Source organism: Hemiscyllium ocellatum, chromosome 10 (assembly GCF_020745735.1).
Source record: "Hemiscyllium ocellatum isolate sHemOce1 chromosome 10, sHemOce1.pat.X.cur, whole genome shotgun sequence".
Lineage (NCBI taxonomy): Eukaryota > Metazoa > Chordata > Chondrichthyes > Orectolobiformes > Hemiscylliidae > Hemiscyllium > Hemiscyllium ocellatum.
In genome coordinates, this window is record NC_083410.1 from 111,830,092 (window position 1) to 111,846,807 (window position 16,716).

The 16,716-nt window shown below is 45.3% G+C and overlaps 1 protein-coding gene across 2 annotated transcripts in view; it reads right to left on the minus strand.

Annotated features, from left to right (window-relative positions):
* Window positions 1–3,641: 3,641 nt before the first annotated feature.
* The window catches only part of LOC132819906 (actin-related protein 2), a 43,282-nt gene continuing 30,207 nt past the window's right edge, over window positions 3,642–16,716 (minus strand). For both annotated transcript variants that reach the window (XM_060831866.1, XM_060831867.1), the window contains exons 5-9: window positions 13,751–13,887; window positions 8,511–8,660; window positions 6,873–7,018; window positions 6,496–6,628; window positions 3,642–4,084 (exon numbers count right to left, since the gene is read on the minus strand). In XM_060831866.1, the coding sequence (XP_060687849.1) occupies window positions 3,914–4,084; window positions 6,496–6,628; window positions 6,873–7,018; window positions 8,511–8,660; window positions 13,751–13,887 (737 nt within the window). In that variant the 3' untranslated portion in view covers window positions 3,642–3,913. The remainder of the gene's footprint in view (window positions 4,085–6,495; window positions 6,629–6,872; window positions 7,019–8,510; window positions 8,661–13,750; window positions 13,888–16,716) is intronic.

The following is a 16,716-nucleotide window of genomic DNA, read 5'->3' on the forward strand; positions in this document are numbered from 1 at the left end:
ACCAAAGCAACACTCCTTTCATCCTGTACTAGAGGATACGTGCTCACATACCTGCCATAGAATCCAGACTCCGAAGAGAGTGTAGTACTGACTGATACTTCAAAGACACCAAGACAGCAGCAATGATTTGGGACAAAGTCGAAGGAGTTGTACTGTGCACTCGGCTTATTCACCAGGGAATTGAGATGACAAATCCTTCATCTCCTGTTGCAGTTCTGTTCGCCGACCTGGGAATTTGTGTTGCAGACGTTTCGTCCCCTGTCTAGGTGACATCCTCAGTGCTTGGGAGCCTCCTGTGAAGCGCTTCTGTGATCTTACCTCCGGCATTTGTAGTGGTTTGTATCTATCGCTTCCACTTGTCAACCGAATGCCGGAGGAAAGATCAGAGAAGCACTTCACAGGAGGCTCCCAAGCACTGAGGATGTCACCTAGTGTTGTTTATGATTGATTAGATTCCCTAAACAGGCTCTTCAGCCCATCAAGTCCACACAAGTAACCCACCCAGACCCATTTCCCTCTGACTAATGTACCTAAGGGCAATTTAGCATGGCCAATTCACCTGACCCGCACATCTTTGACTGTGGGAGGAAACCGGAGCACCCGGAGGAAACCCACACAGACACGGGGAGAACGTGCAAACTCCACACAGACAGTTGCCAGAGGCCAGAATCGAACCTGGGACCCTGGTACTGTGAGGCAGCAGTGCTAACCACCGAGCCACCATACAGTTGAACACCAGGGAGAATCTGAATTCAGCAGCTGGCAGGTGATAACGCGAAAAAATCTGGATTCTTGGAGCCAAAAGATGGTGGTCAACATATTCACAAGATCAAACATGGTGTTAGAATGCTGTCCATACAGCGCTCGGAGGGACACTACTGCCTTCCGTTAATATGCCTGTGTAAGACCACTGCAGAGACGGCCTACTAACTCAGGGCGGGTTGCACACACTGCAATAAAGTCAAAGCAAATGTGCAGAATCGTTCTTGTAACAGGTATTTCAGATAGTTAGTGCTTTAAACATCTCAGTATTGACCCAAATACAGCGACCTGCACAGCCAGATCTCCATTTAATGTTGCACTACCGTTGAAAATTACATGAGGCTTGTCAGGAAACCAGTTTTAAAATAAATACTCCTGTTTTGCAAACTCCATTATTGTCTCAAATAATCTGGGTTATAGCAACACACCCAGATCTTTCACACATTATAACCTCCCAGACAGAGGTAAGGGTAAGGTCTGTGCGCAGTCAATACAACACAGACAAATGAGATTCACAATGAACATGAAAAACATGGTTTGCAAAACTTCACAAGCAAATTAATTTTACAACAAAAACCCATTACCAAACTACAAAATAAAACAAAGAATTGCAGATGTTCAAAATCAAACAAAAGCAAAAATTGTTGGAGAAACTCAGCAGGTCTGACAGTATCAGTTGGAAGAAAGAAGAGTTACTGTTTCGAGTTGGGTGACTTGTGATCAGAACTGCTGACTGGAAGCTGGAGAAGTGTGACAATGGTACAATGTGAAGCTGTAAATATATCCTAGTGTCAGACTCCCACTGACCCCAATTCCAGAGATAATTCTCAACATCAGGAGACAGGCAGGGACTGCAGCTAATGTTTGAGCCAGAGAGCCAACAGCCCTTGCCAACAGGGAGGGCAATCAAATCACACCCTCGATCAGAGATTGAGTGAACTATCACAATGCACTCTCATTGAATCCACCTTGCACATGAAAGAAACCCCGATTTAATTTTTCAAAAGCACCAATTTTCATAGGGAGCTGGAACGACACGCTTGCTGACTGTTTAATCTGATGGGTGACAGCAGCACTGCCCACCCACAGGTAGCTTTTGGATTTGAATTTACAGCTTAGAGGATGCAACTTCTGAAGTTTGACAGTGCTCCTGAAGAGTGTGTGAATGACACGAGGTGCATGAAACAACCTCATAGAAAAGATCTCAAATTAACAATATTTGTGGCCAACTTTGTACATTTTTTTAATAGCAATCATTTGCACAAATTGCTTGCTCAACTTTTGGTTCTGAAAGTTGCACAATACATTTTTAGGAAACAGAGCAACCATTAAAAACCAAAGTTCAAACAACACTCACCAGTTTACTCATTTTTTAAACAGTGCTGGTTCAAGCGAGGATAATGAGGGTAACTCATAATTAAACTTTATTAAAGATCAAAGATAATTGAAAAAAATGTTATGTAGGTATGGACCTTGCTAATTCAGCCATTTAGAGCTGCCAGGAGAGCAGATAACATCTCTTTAAAACAAGTTGAGGGGACTCTGAATGGCTTTGAGCTCACTTACAAACATCCAAACACTTTGTATGCAATTCAGCCAACTTCCCACATAGACAGGCACACTGGGCTTTTCAACAGGTTGGATACAGCTCTAAACTGCAAGGTTTAGAATTGAAATTTGGCAGATAATAGTTTAAGAGAAGTTTGGCACCAAATTTACACTGTTCAGATCGTTCTAAAGGAATTGCAACGGTGCAAAGCATCTCTCCCCTGCCCCCCCACCCAATCAAGTTACCAGAACATGGAATGCATTTGATAGGGAGCTACTGAAGCCAAGTTGATCAGATTCAAGAGGGAGTTGGGTAAATGACAAGAGAAACCAAATATTCAAAGCTACAGGTAAAGTGCAGCAGATAGTTCAGGTCAGTGGGCTAACAACAGAAAAGCGATGGGCTAAATGGCCTCAATCTTACCTAAATTTCCAATTCTCTAACGGTCTGAAGCTTCATGTTTCTGACCTTACCCAACTGAACGACACCAATTTAAACAATGTATGCACAATTATCTAAAAAGATCCGGGTTATAAAGACTTCGGTGGCACTGTGTAACCGTACATGCTGCAACTTTGCCTTAAATGTTTTATCAGTCCAAACAGGAAGCACTTCATGAATAAGTGGAGCCCTGATCAATTTAAATATCACCTCTATCAATTTATAAGTTCTAGCTTCTCATATTTTATATATATTTATATTATATAGGTTTAATTTTAGTGAACATAGCTACAAATGGTTTAAATCTAATAGTAGGGAACCCAGTCCCTTTTAGTTCTACAAGGTTTTGTTGCTGTAACCTTGCGCCCAAATGAAGATTTTTGCCCATCTATTGCCACATTTGTCGTCTTTCCAATTACCAGAGATGTGCAACACTGCATACCACGGTTTTAAAGAGGAAGCAACATAGAGTTAAATCAGGCTAGCTGGGATTTACCACCCCACAACAGAAAAATCTCCAAACCCAAATTTCATTATTCACGACCACAGCCCATCCCTGGACTTGACAATGAAGGCTTGTTTTACAACAAGGAAAATGACACTGACATTGTTCACTTTCTGGAAGTGGGGCCAGAGTACAGAGATTAAAATTCATCAAGTCACAGCACAAACCACTGCAATGTAGTGGTCACAAAAGCTGCTTTTTCTAAAAACAAACACTTAGGTGAGTGTGGTGGTCCCTCAGCCAGAGCATCAAACCAGATGGAGTTCTTCAGACAGTGACCAGTCCAACACTACAGCTACAACCTACAGGGGGTTCTTCAAGTGCTGGACAGGACTGTCACAACATGGCAGACTGACCCTTCCTAAATGCACCCCTCCCTCCCCCCACCCCCCATCTCCCCACCCAATCCCAGGCTCTTCCCTCATTTTGTTTGTAAGGAAATGGTCAAGTTAGATACTTTTAGATTTCAGGGAAGTTGACAAACATGGAAAAAAGCTCTCCCAGGAAACCAGCAGTACCAGTGAACAAAAACAAAAAAAAAGCTGACCCCAGGAGTCAAAAGGGCAGAAGCTTCTCCAGGTCAAATAGTCAAATGATTTAAAGAGGAGCAAGAAATAACAAAAAGCAATGAGAACCGTTGGAACAAACATGTGAATTTATCGAACAGTCACTCCAAGTTTCTCCAAGACTCGAACCCCCTTCTCCTGATATTCCTGTCGGGTCATCCAGAAACTATCTTTATCCTTCATGATGTCAGCGAGGACAGCTCCTCCCAGAAACACCATGTGTTTGCGCCGAGGTGGATCTTCAATACGGATCTTGAATTTCTGAATGGGAGCATTCAAAAGGCAAACTATCAGCACAGGTTTAAATTTAGGTTTAATTTCTTCCACCATTCCAAAACCATTTAAATACCCCCTGCCTGGTCATGTCAACAATTGCTTGAAATGCAATCACAGCTGATTTCTATCTTTGTTCTTCCTGCACACATCTTTAAAAAGTCAAGATTATTAATTTGGTACCTGCAGCATTGCTTTACTACTTGTAATTTGTTAATTGCTTTCTTAACTCAATTTATACTGACCAGGACGCTAAGAGGCATCTGTGAGAGTCTCATCTTTAAATATCACCAATGACAAAGCAGCTTCTTCGGGAGTGTTAACAGGAAACAAACCTTCAAATCTCAGAGCTGTACAACTCGGGAGGAAGGCACTCCCACAGTCAGTCAGTTACTTTACTGACACACCAACAAGATGGATGGAGTGATATCAGATAGGGACATAACCAGGGTCAGGCAAGTCCAACAGCTTACACTGTGCCAAGAGTTTCCTATAGATAGCCCCACTTTGATAAAGGTATTAACTATCAACCACAGCCTCTGGAACCCTGTCATAACTCATCTCCCATGTGTCGTACTGAAGGAAATTGGTTAGGAAAAGCTACATGGAAAACAAGTTTGAGGAAATAATGCAGCCAATGATAAATCTTATTTTCTTTGTCTCAGTCTTTAACTTTGAGCTCGGAGTCTGCTCCCATGCTGAAAGTTCCAATGGGCTGTCTAGCCCATGTCTGCTCTGAGATCACACTGGTTTTCAGACCATACATGCATCGGTGCAGGGGTCAGGGGAACTGAGAGAGTAGCACTACTTCAGTGTTATGGAAACTAAAGTCACAGCTTTCTCACTCACAGAGGCTGACTCAGCATTAAACAAGAGGGACAGTTACTGGCAGGTGGGCAGATCCAGTGTGCTCCTTTAGGTAACAGGCCATTTTAATTATTCAATCATTCTGGGAGGGTAACAGCAAGGCTAGTAGATGCCCTGATCTAAACAGCTCAGCCACTCGAGGGAAGCTGTTTGTATGGGACAAGAGTCATATAGAAGCCCAGATAACAGTGACAACAGTCCTTCTGTGGAAGAGCAGAGAGACCGGAGCATGAAGCTGTGTGTGTTTGCCTTCAAAACAAGACCAGAGGATAAATGGCAAAACGGAGACTTCGGAACAGAACTCCGGACAGATGGCTGAACCTCTGCTGCCACTGGAGGAGACAAGGGGGTGGAGGGGAGGGATGGAGAAGGTACATCCCAATTTCATTTGTTCAGCAGCTTTATTGGCCCTGAGGTAGTGCCCAGCAATGTTATCAAACAACAGCCAACAAAAGCCTTAAGTTCCTTGGACAGACTACCTTAAAAAGGACAGGATGGGGAGTAGGGCAAAGGGGTATATTCTAGGAGGGGATTTTGGAACTAGCAACAGGAATCAGGGATACTCCGGAGGCTGGAATTTTAGGGAACTCTTCCCTAGAGAGTTTTGGGTTTGGAGGAGATGAGAGAGATAAGAAGGGAGCAAGGAAATGAAATGATTTAGAATCAGCCCCCGCCCCAGGAAATCTGAGCTGTCACTGTTCTGGGAGTTAATGATAGATGGAGGGCAAACAGAGGAGTGGAACCTGATGCAAGTTGGGTCTTAACAGTAGAGTTTAAAGGAGCAATTTAATAGAACATTGAGCAGCGGAGACCAGGAATCCTCCAGCAATCAGCAGGTCGACAGGAAACAAATGCATGGGTGAGGGTTTCAGCACAGGGTGAAAATGGATGCTCGGATGTCAGACTGAACGAGACAGTATTAGTGACAGCATGGGTGTGGCCAGCTGACCACCCGAGGGCGTGAACAGCTTATTCCAGAGTGTCTCAGTTACTGAGGTGGTGGATGGAGCTGGTGGAAGAGACTGACTCAAATGGTTGATCTTGCCAAAATTTAGCGAGGGGAAATTTCTATGACCCAATTAAAACAGGCAAGCTAATTATTTTTAGTGTGGAGGGATCCAGGGATCAGAGACAGAAATTAGCGTCGTCAGCATACATGTGAAAACCAACACATGCCTTCAGATACCAACAAGGGGCTGCAAATCGAGAGAGAGAGGAGGGGACCATTGTTGGAAGCAAAGCCATTGCATGTGATTCTCTGGCTGTAACTGGATAGATAAGACTGGATTTGAAAACAAGGAGAATTTTCACAACGAGGGCAGGACCAGGAAAAAGGAAACTGCATTCAAGGAGAGAGGAGTGGAGAGGAAGGGGAGGGGTAGAGTGGGACATGACTGCAACATCAGGACACAACTCACTGTGCATTGGAGTAACACCAAGACTGTACTGCATCAGTCCATGTACGGAGGTCAGATTACAGTCAGCAGTTGAGACATTTGGAGAATCGCTGACCAGTACATAGCGAGACTTACAGAAAGTTTCTCAACATCCCCTTTGAGAACACGCTCGAGGTACAGCTGTTTGAGCTCACGCTCCAGGCGGGATGGTAACCCAGGATACATTGTTGAGCCACCAGAGAGGACAATGTGCTTGTAGAACTCCGACCTGGGAAGGGAGCAATAACAGACAGCAGTGAATAAACTGGGCCAAAGATTCAGAGTAATACTCACCCTGCTGTGTGGTACACATTTACAAACTAGCTTCAACACTCTGATCAAAGAAACAAACCGCCTGAAACAGATGGAATTGGAAGTGACTAGCTAACCACGGGTTAATGGATTTGTAAAGGGGCTAGTGATTACCGAGACACCCACACTTCTAAAACCCCAAATGTCCACTGCTCACATACCTGGTATCAATATCAGCTGCTTGAATCGTACTGAAGAGTAACTCTGCCACACCGACACCTTCCACGTTGATGAGATGAGGCTGAAACAAGGCTTCAGCAGCTTCAAACCGCTCTCCTCCAACTTTTATCACACGGCCATCTGGAAGCTGAAAAGACTCTGGCTTTAGGAACCCAGCAAACACCAATCTCTAAAGACAAACTCTAGGATAACCAGTTAGTGAGAATGGAGGGATCCAGGCTGAAAGAGCTCACTGGGTTCAGCGTCAATATCAAAGCAATCACTAACTTTCAGGGGCATTCTGGGCAATCTTTGTTTCATTTTGACAGTTCCTGGCTTGTGCACAACCTAATTTAAGAAACTGGAATTGGGGACAGCTATTTCTGAACAGATGAAGGATATGGGAACCATAACAGAACTGTGTTCTCTCAGTCAAACGATATTTAAAAGTACCACGTGCACCTGCACATCTCTGTGCATATCACTGGATTTGTAAGCCACAAATCCCCAGGAATATCAGCTGGAGGAGGGTTCAAACCCCACCATGGTAGGTTGGCAGATGGAGTTCAAGAAAATTTCAGAATTAAAAAAGTTAGCTGAATGGCAACTGTGTAACCAATCAATTGTAGTAAAAAACACCATCTGTTTCACTAATGTCCTTGAGGGAAGGAAATCCACCACCTTTAACCAGTCTGACCTACACGTGGCTCCAATTCCACAGGAATGTGGTCGATTGTTAACTGCCCAGCAAACCCCACAGTTCAAGGTAACAAATATCAGCTTTTCCAGCAATGCCCACATCCTGTGAAATTATAAAAGCATTCGGTCCATCACCGTGACCTACAGGGAAGTTCTGACAATACAGCATCTGGCTCAATGGCATCACGCCAGCCTCACATCAGTCAGTCAATACCTGCTGAATGTCCAGCCAAACACTGCTCCAATGCTCACTTAAACGACAGGCCAGGAGTCCCACCAGGTCCACGGGCTCCGGACAGAGCATGTCAGGGTTTTCAGCTCCTGCAGGCGTGGGCAGGTGGTGGGAGAGGGAGTGGGAGATGTTTGCGAGTTACCGTTCCCTGAGCCGAAACTCAGTCTGATTCTACAGTCGAGTCAGCAAAGCACTGACCGCTCCAAGTGGTAGTCAGTGGGAATGGAGTCACAAAGACAATCAGGTAATCCCAAAGATGGCCTGTTCACCAGAGAGGCAGGCAGCAGAGGGGGCACAGGAGAAAAATAAGGCCTGGGCGAGAGACAGCGAGGGGGCCATACAGGGAAGGGGCAGGGAGGCCCAGAGAGGGGAGACAGCAAGGGGGAGCAAGAAAGGGAACAGCAGCAAGTGGCGGGGGAGAAAGTAGAACGCAAGTGGGGCAGAGGCTGAGGACGTGAATGAGAATAAGAGAAAGGACATCCCATCAGGAAAAAAATTAAAAATTGGAAAAGGCAGAGAAAGGATTTCTGGGGGTGGAGGGAGAACTTATGAACGGGTTAGCTGGTGGGCTCTGCAAAGATTTAGCACAGAGTCACTGGCTCTATTTTCTGAGCAAGTCAGACATTTTGAGGCTCAGTGGAGTGCTGGGAGATGGTACAGTGAGCACATGCTGCAGAACAAGGAAATGACTAACTATAGTAACACCCACCGTGTAGGACTCCACCAATACCGTAGTTTCCAACGCCAGTTTCTGCTCCTGTTCAATGTTGTAACCCACATAACATAGCTTCTCCTTCATCATACGAACTGTTTCAAAATCAGCAGAGTGGTTGAAGGCATAACCTCGCAGGAGAAGCAGCTGGAAGATTCAAACATCATTAAAACACTGCACTACTGTCACTGAACAGCAACAGATACAGGTAAAACTTCCAAACTCAGATGATAATGATTTACAGCAGCCAATATGAAACATTTGCAAAGATATTCAAGTAACAACATAAGCTCAAGTCCTCTGTGCTTTTTAAACGTTATCTAAGTCTCAAATGCTAAAAATACACCGCACATTCCTACTGCAAACAAAACATTTTGAAGTGTGATTCTATGAAGTTAGTGAATTCTCAAACATGCTGAATGAGTTTCAGTCAAAGTCATCAACAATTCAACCATGCCCTAAGCTCAGCGGTAACAAGTGACCACAGCAGTCAGCACATGCTCATCCCAACAGCTCAGCAATTCACAACTGCAACTGAAGGATTTTGCAACCTATTGCTTTTCAAAGGCGGCTCTGTTCTTCAACAAGAACCAATTTGCATATAGCAAGGTCCAACAGCAGTGAGTGAACGATCTGAGGAGAGATATTGGCCAGGGAGAAAAATCCCTGCTTCTCTCTCCCCAACCCCACCCACCAATGCAAATTAAAATCAAACAGTAAGCTTAGCACATCTGAATGATGCACGTGTGCACAAGATAGGAAGAAACAGTAACAGGAACAGGCCAATCAGCCCATCGAGCTTGCTCTATCATTCAATACGTTCATGGCTCATCCAACATTCCTCATATCCTCTTTCCTGCCCTTTCCTATAACCCTGGACTCCCTGACTGGTCAAGGAATCTCAGTTTTAAATGTATAAGCTCTGTGACAAGACATTCCTGAGACTCAACGCTGAGAAAAATTCCTCACCTCCATCTCCAAGTCGGTGCCCCTTTATTCTGAGCCTGTGCCCTCTTGGCCTGGACTCTCATGGAGGGAAAACATCCTCTCAGCATTGACCCTGTTAAGCCCCTTGAAGGATCTTACATAGAATCATAAGTAGAGCACGGAAGTCAAGTGCCCTCAGCAGTGCACCCAGGTCTCAGCCTAGACTACGTGCTCAAGCAGTGACAATGAGGCTGGAAGCCCCAAGTTTACAGTCACAGTGGTCATTACTCAATTAACAGAGTGAAACAAGCTGAGGCAGTTTCTCCATGACAGAGCTAATAGAGCGCAGGTCTGCGACAACTGACAACCCATACAGAAAGTTGCACTACCCACTACAACAATTCACTCATGTCACTCGTGCTGTACTTGCAAATTACAAACAAACAGCAAACACTGGTGAATTGGAAGCAACACGTCCAGACAGACTGGCGTGGATTAAATATCTGCACACATCAGTTACACTGCCGCTGAAGCCTGTTTAGACTTTGACTTATTACAGAACTAAAGTTAAACTTTGACAACTGAAAATATTGAAGGAAATGAAGAAGAAAGTGCTGGAGCAGGTCTGGCAGCATCTGTGGGGTTAAATGTTAAGGCTAGTATGACCCTTGCGCAGTTCTGAAGAGGCACATTGAACTTCAGGCATTAACTGTTTTCCCCCTCTCATGAGACCAGCTGACTTCCTCCAGTAATGACCTTTTAACCTCAGATCTCCAGTACCTGCAGCGTTTTGCTTTTGTGTTAGTGCCAAAGGAAATATCATTTCAAAACTAAAGGGATGGTTCTATTGACAAAGGGCAAGTTGTCTGTCAATAAGTTTTAAATCAGTGTTCAAACATTGCGATATACCAGCTAACAAAGCCATGGCATGACAAATTAAATTCAGCAAATGCATGTAGAATCAATTAATCACACCAATGCCACGTCTAATTGCTTACAAGTCTAAGTGGGACTGATGTTTCTAATGGTTGAAGTCACTGACCCCATAATTTCTTCAGTAAAAACGAGGACAGCAGATGCTGGAAACTGGAGTCTGAATTCGAGTGGTGGTGGAAAAGCCCAGGTCAGGCAGCATCCTGACCTGCTGTGCTTTTCCAGCACCACTCTAATTCAGACCCCCATAATTTCGTCTGCCCTGTTGCAAAAGTCTTCCATCTCCACAGATGGAAACTGGGTTTTTTCCGAGAGGATGAAGGGCTTATGCCCGAAACGTCGAATTTCCTATTCCTTGGATGCTGCCTAACCTGCTGTGCTTTAACCAGCAACACATTTTCAACGGTGATCTCCAGCATCTGCAGACCTCATTTTTTACCCTTTTCCCCCCCCCCAGAGGAACGTTTCGCAGTACCACGTATTGCCACGAGGGGGCACTACAGCGCCACGTGGTGGTGGAACTTGGAAGTGCAGGGGATATTCAGCAAAGCTGAAAAAGCAGAAGCTCCACAGTGGGGCATGGCAAAACAGGCAATAAAACCATCATAACCAGGGCTCCTAAGGTTTATATCAGGAAGCAACTGTGCTCATTGGAGGGCCAACACCCTCTCCACTCCCTTGGGGGGAAAAAAAAGAGCCCAAAGATACTAAAACCAGAGAGTATTCAGGCTCAGGTGTAAGGAAACAACTGATAGGGGGAGGGATGAGGGGCGATCTAGAAGGGTACACAGGTTGGGATTCCCATTGCTGATTCCTCCATGTGGGTGGATGGGTGTCAGGCAAGGATCTCCTGTACAGGGGATAAAACAACTTCATCAGTAATCAAGGAAGTGCAGCAGAGAGCCAGGCCCCTGCAACTCTCAAAACACGAACATTGGGGACAACAAATAACGCATTTCCCCTTTTTTTAAAAACTTGGAGATCTTCCTCCAGTGAAACGTAACTCCGCCTCACCGGTGTCGAGCCCAGCACTTACACTGTTAATCCAGTCTGTGCACAACAGAGGTTTAGATCAGGTGAAACTCTCAGGTCTATTTGTATGAACAGCAAAGTCAGAAGCAATTAGAGAGATGTCACCAAGAAACTCAAAATTAAGTGGAGAAAATAACTTCTCACTGAGGCAGCGAGAATGTGGAACTCATCACCACAACAAGTCCCAAGATGAGTAACACAGATACGGTGACAGCTGAAGGAGAAAGAGGGTCAGACTGACAGGGAAGAACTGAATGGAGCACTACTCCCACCATGGGCTCAAGGACCAAACAGCCTGCCTCATCACATTAATGCAGGTTGGCTAGCTCAGTTGGATGGACTGCTGGTTTGCACTGCAGAATGAGCCCCACAGCATTGCTACAGTTCCTGCACTAAGGTCACCATGAAGGTCTCTCCTTAACCTCTCCACTTGCCTGAGGGGTAATCATCTTCAGGTTAAATGACCTAAAGGACACTATACCAACCAGCAAAACAAATGTCATTCACAAAATACCTTGCAACTGTAACAAACACTACATCGATCAGGCAGGCAGGAAACGAGCCACCAGGATACATGAACACCAACTAGCCACCAAAAGATATGACCCACTATCACTTGTATTCTTACATGCAGAGGAGGACACCAGTTTGACCAGGACAACATATCCATCCGAGGACAGGTTAAACAGACACACACGGGAATTGCTTGAGGCCTGGCATTCAAACCAGAACTCCGATAAACACATGCATTTGGGTCCCATTTACAAACCTCAGAATAAGAATTGGAAATGATATCACCCACCACAACAGACCAAGACACACAAATAGAAAGCAGGACATAACACTAGTGCTTCACCAAAGGCTCATTGACGATGTTACCTAATATGGTGACAGACCATCAGAAAACAAACCTTCCGGTTCAGCAAGCAAACCTCCAACCTGATCGTCATCCTGAGCTACAAACCTTCTCAAACAAAAACGCAACCAATCAGCCCTCCCTAATGAGCGCGCAGCCTTATAGTCCTGGAGGACTATGGTAACTTTACTTACTCTAGCAGTATAACTGCATTCCAACACAGAGATCAGAGCTCTGTCTCCACTGTGACTCAAAACCTCAAGTGTAAGGCAGGTTAACTGAGACCACAGAAGTCTCCAATTTTACTTCAGTATGAGAGATGGATTTGTAAAGCAACTGACAACACTTCCTCATTTGAACGTTTTTATTTTGTATGACTTTGCAAATTTTCTCCAGACTGTAACTCAGGCCACAACCAGAAATTAATCAAACCGAGTTTAAAGAGAATTGCCTTCCACTCTCACTCAACAGCAAGCAAGATTGACAATAAATGGGTGCTTTTCTGGTTGGTGATCAGTGGTTAGCGATCAGTGGTTAGCGGTGTGCCTCGTGGGTCAGTGTTGGGACTGCAATGGCTTACAATTTATATAAATTGTTTTGAGTTGGGGACCAAGTGTAGGATGCCTAAATTCGCAGTTAACACAAATGACAGTAGAGCAAAGTGTGCAGAAGACACAAAGTCTGCAAAGGGATATAAACAGGTTACGGGAGAATGAGGGGAATCTTAGAGAAACAGAATTCTGAAGGGAGTAGATACGATAGAAGCAGGGAGACTGTTCCCACTGGCAGGTGAAACTAGAACTAGGGGAGCATAACCAAGGTAAACAGATTTAGGACTGAGTTGAGGAGGAACTTCTTCACCTGAAGGGTTGAGAATCTGTGGCATTCCCTGCCCAGTGAAGCAGATGGTGCTACCTCATTAGTGTTTTTAAGACAAAGATCGATAGATTTTTGAACAGTAAAGGAATCAAGGGTCATGGGGAGTGGGCAAGTGGAGTTGAGTCCATGAAAAGGTCAGCCGTGGGGCCAGATAGCCTACTCCTGCTCCTAGCTGATGTTCTTCAGTCTTGATGAACCACAGCAGGCTGTTTGCATTTCACCAAGAGTTCAAGGTCCAAGCCTGCAGAGTCCAACGATACAAGGGCAGTGTAGAGACATCTCAAAGATTGATCACTTCCAATGGCCCACAGCAAGTGGTGTATTGAATATTAACAATCACTCAGCCAATAGAAGCAGAGGGAGGAGGAGTGGCATTGACAACAAACTCAGACTGCTCAGCCTCCACGAGAAATCATGTTCAGACTACATCAAAACTAGTCTGGTCTGTCTGTAATTAAGAGGATGAATTACGTTGTCAGACATTACCAAGAGGAACTAATATCCCATGTCTTTCCAGCTTTAGATGGGCCACCGACAACCAGAGGAGAAAAGCAGTACAAGCGCAGCTCGACCATTTGACAATACAACACAATCACACTCCTTGCCTCACCTTAATGAGGTATCGGGTGATGTCCCGGCCAGCAATATCGAGCCTCCGCGTTAGGTGTGGCAGTGAGAACCCTTCATACACGGGGCAGATGTGTGTCACACCATCACCTGAGTCCACAACCACACCAGTCAGCAAACCTGGAAGAAGACAGAGTTCATCAGCAAAGAGCGACTCAAAACATCTCAATGACTGTACACTGTTGTTACTAAAGCCCAACACAGTCAGGAAGGTTATCAGATTTTCTCTGCTGCAGATAGCGTATTTAGTCACAAGCTGAAACCCAGCATTTCCTCTGAAAGAGATGGGTATTTGTGAGGGAGGGGTGGGGCAGATGGAACAAAAAGGGCAGCAGGAAACCTCTTGCCCTTCATGGGTTTACTGCTGTGGTTTAGTAAGGCACACAGACACAGACAGCAGTCCAAAGCTTTTCACAAGATAGAGACCCTATCTCCCTCCGTTGTCTGACCAGAAAGGTCAATCACATGCCCTCCCTCTTTCCACCAACGTCAACAGCAGCTCAAGCTCTCCTTCCTGTCCCAGGTACCTCCATGATGTCAGACAATGTGCCCGGTTAAGCAATGGACAAGTCAAACCTGCCTGTAACCTGAACATCTCTGACTGAAGTGGAGCTTTTATTCACCAGTAAAATACCCACCTCTTTCCCACTCCAGCTCAACCAGATTGCTGAGAAACTCTTGGTATTCTGCCACTCTGGCCAAGACTTCGTTTTCACTACAAGGCTGCTGACTCCCGGTCCATCTCCTTCCTTATTCACACGTGTACCAACCATCCAACTGCTCTTTCCAAACTCCATTCTCCCATGCCCTCCAAGGGGTCTGGTGCTAAGGGCTGAAATTCACACTTACCCTATCACAGACTCATGTGCTTCCACATGGAACTTGAAGCATGGTCTAATGTACCCTCCTGACCTTGGATCCAGCAGTCCTTGCTTATTTTGCACTTTGCCAATGGGCCCCTCTTCAAACCTGATGCTTCTGATCCAGCTTTCTGAATGGTTATGGTGCAGGAAGTCAGTCTTCACGGTGCATGACAAGTAATTTCCCAAATATTCAAACAAGTGAGGGGGCAGAACGGAGTGTGGTGGCCATCAACAAGGAAAAGCTGCAAGAGAAGCTGAATGGCCTGAAGGTGGATAAGCCACCTGGACCAGATGGACTACACTCCAGAGTTTGAAGGGAGATAGCTGAAGTGATAACAGAAGCTGGTGATCTTTCAGAAATTGCTGGAATCAGTGAGGGTCTCAGAGGACTGGAAAATTACTAATGTGACACCCCTGTTTAAAAAGGAAGTATGGTACAAGATAGGAAATTATGGACCAATTAACCTAACCTCGGTTGTGTGCAAAATCTTGGAATCCATCGTGAAGGATGGGATTTCTGAATACTTGGGAGTGTATAGTAAAATAGGGTAAAGTCAACATAGTTTCATCAAGGGTAGGTCATGCCTGACAAACCTGTTAGAATTCTTTGAGGAAGTAACAAACAGTTAGACCAAGGAGACCTTCCTGGCCTTCAAGAAGGCCTTTGACATGGTGCCGCACAGGAGGCTGCTGAGTAAGATAAGGGCCCATGGTGTTAGAGGCAAGGTGCTAGCATGGATAGAGGCTTAGCTGTCTGGCAGAAAGCAGAGAGCAGGCATAAAAGGGTCCTTCTCAGGATGGCAGCTGGTGACAAGTGGTGTTCCACATGGGTCAGTGTTGGGACCATAACATTCCATTTTACACATCAACGATCTGAATAAATGAACTGGGGACGTTCTGGCTACGTTTGCTTACAAAACAAAGATAGTTAGAGGGACAGGTAGCATTGAGACGGTGGGGAGGCTGCAGAAGGATTTGGACAGGTTAGGAGAATGGGCAAAGAAGTGGCAGATGGAAGACAACATGGGGAAGTGAGAGGTCATGCACTTTTTTTTAGATTAGATTAGACTTACAGTGTGGAAACAGGCCCTTCGGCCCAACAAGTCCACACCGACCCGCCGAAGCGCAACCCACCCATACCCCTACATTTACCCCTTACCTAACACTATGGGCAATTTAGCATGGCCAATTCACCTGACCCGCACATCTTTGTGACTGTGGGAGGAAACCGGAGCACCCGGAGGAAACCCACGCAGACACGGGGAGAACGTGCAAACTCCACACAGTCAGTCGCCTGAGTCGGGAATTGAACCCGGGTCTGCAGGCGCTGTGAGGCAGCAGTGCTAACCACTGTGCCACCGTGTCGCCCACTTTGGTGGGAAGAATCAAGGCATGGACTGTTTTCTAAATGGAGAGAAAATTCAGCAGTCTGAAGTGCAGAGACAGTTGGGAGCTCTCGCCCAGGATTCTCTCAAGGTAAACTTGCAGGTTGAGTCAGTAGTTCCACCAAAGGGAAATACAATGATGGCATTTATTTTGAGAGGACTTGAATATAAAAGCAGCATGTTCTTCTGAGGCTCAATAATGCTCTAGTCAGACCACACTTGGAGAATTGTGCACAGCTTCGGGCCTGATATCTTAGGAAGGATGTACTGGCCCTGGAGCAGATTCAGAGGAGGTTCACAAGAATGGTCCCAGGAATGAACAATTTAACATATGAGGAATTTTTGAGGACTCAATTTATACTTGGAGTTTAGAAGGATGAGGGGGAACCTGATTGAAACTTACAGAATACTGAATGGCCTGGACAGAGTGGGTGTTGGGAAGATGCTTCCATTGGCAGGAGAAATGAAGACTTGAGGGCACAGCCTAAGAGTATAGGGAAGAGTCTTCAGAATGGAGATAAGGAGAAACCTTTTTTAGCCAGAGAGTGGTGAATCTGTGGAATTCATTGCTGCAGAAGGCTGTTGAGGCCAGGTCGTGGAGAACATTTAATACAGAGACAGGTAAGTTCTTGAATCCCAAGGGGATCAAAGGTTATGGGGAGAAAGCAAGAGAAAGGAATTGAGAAATTTATCCGCCATGA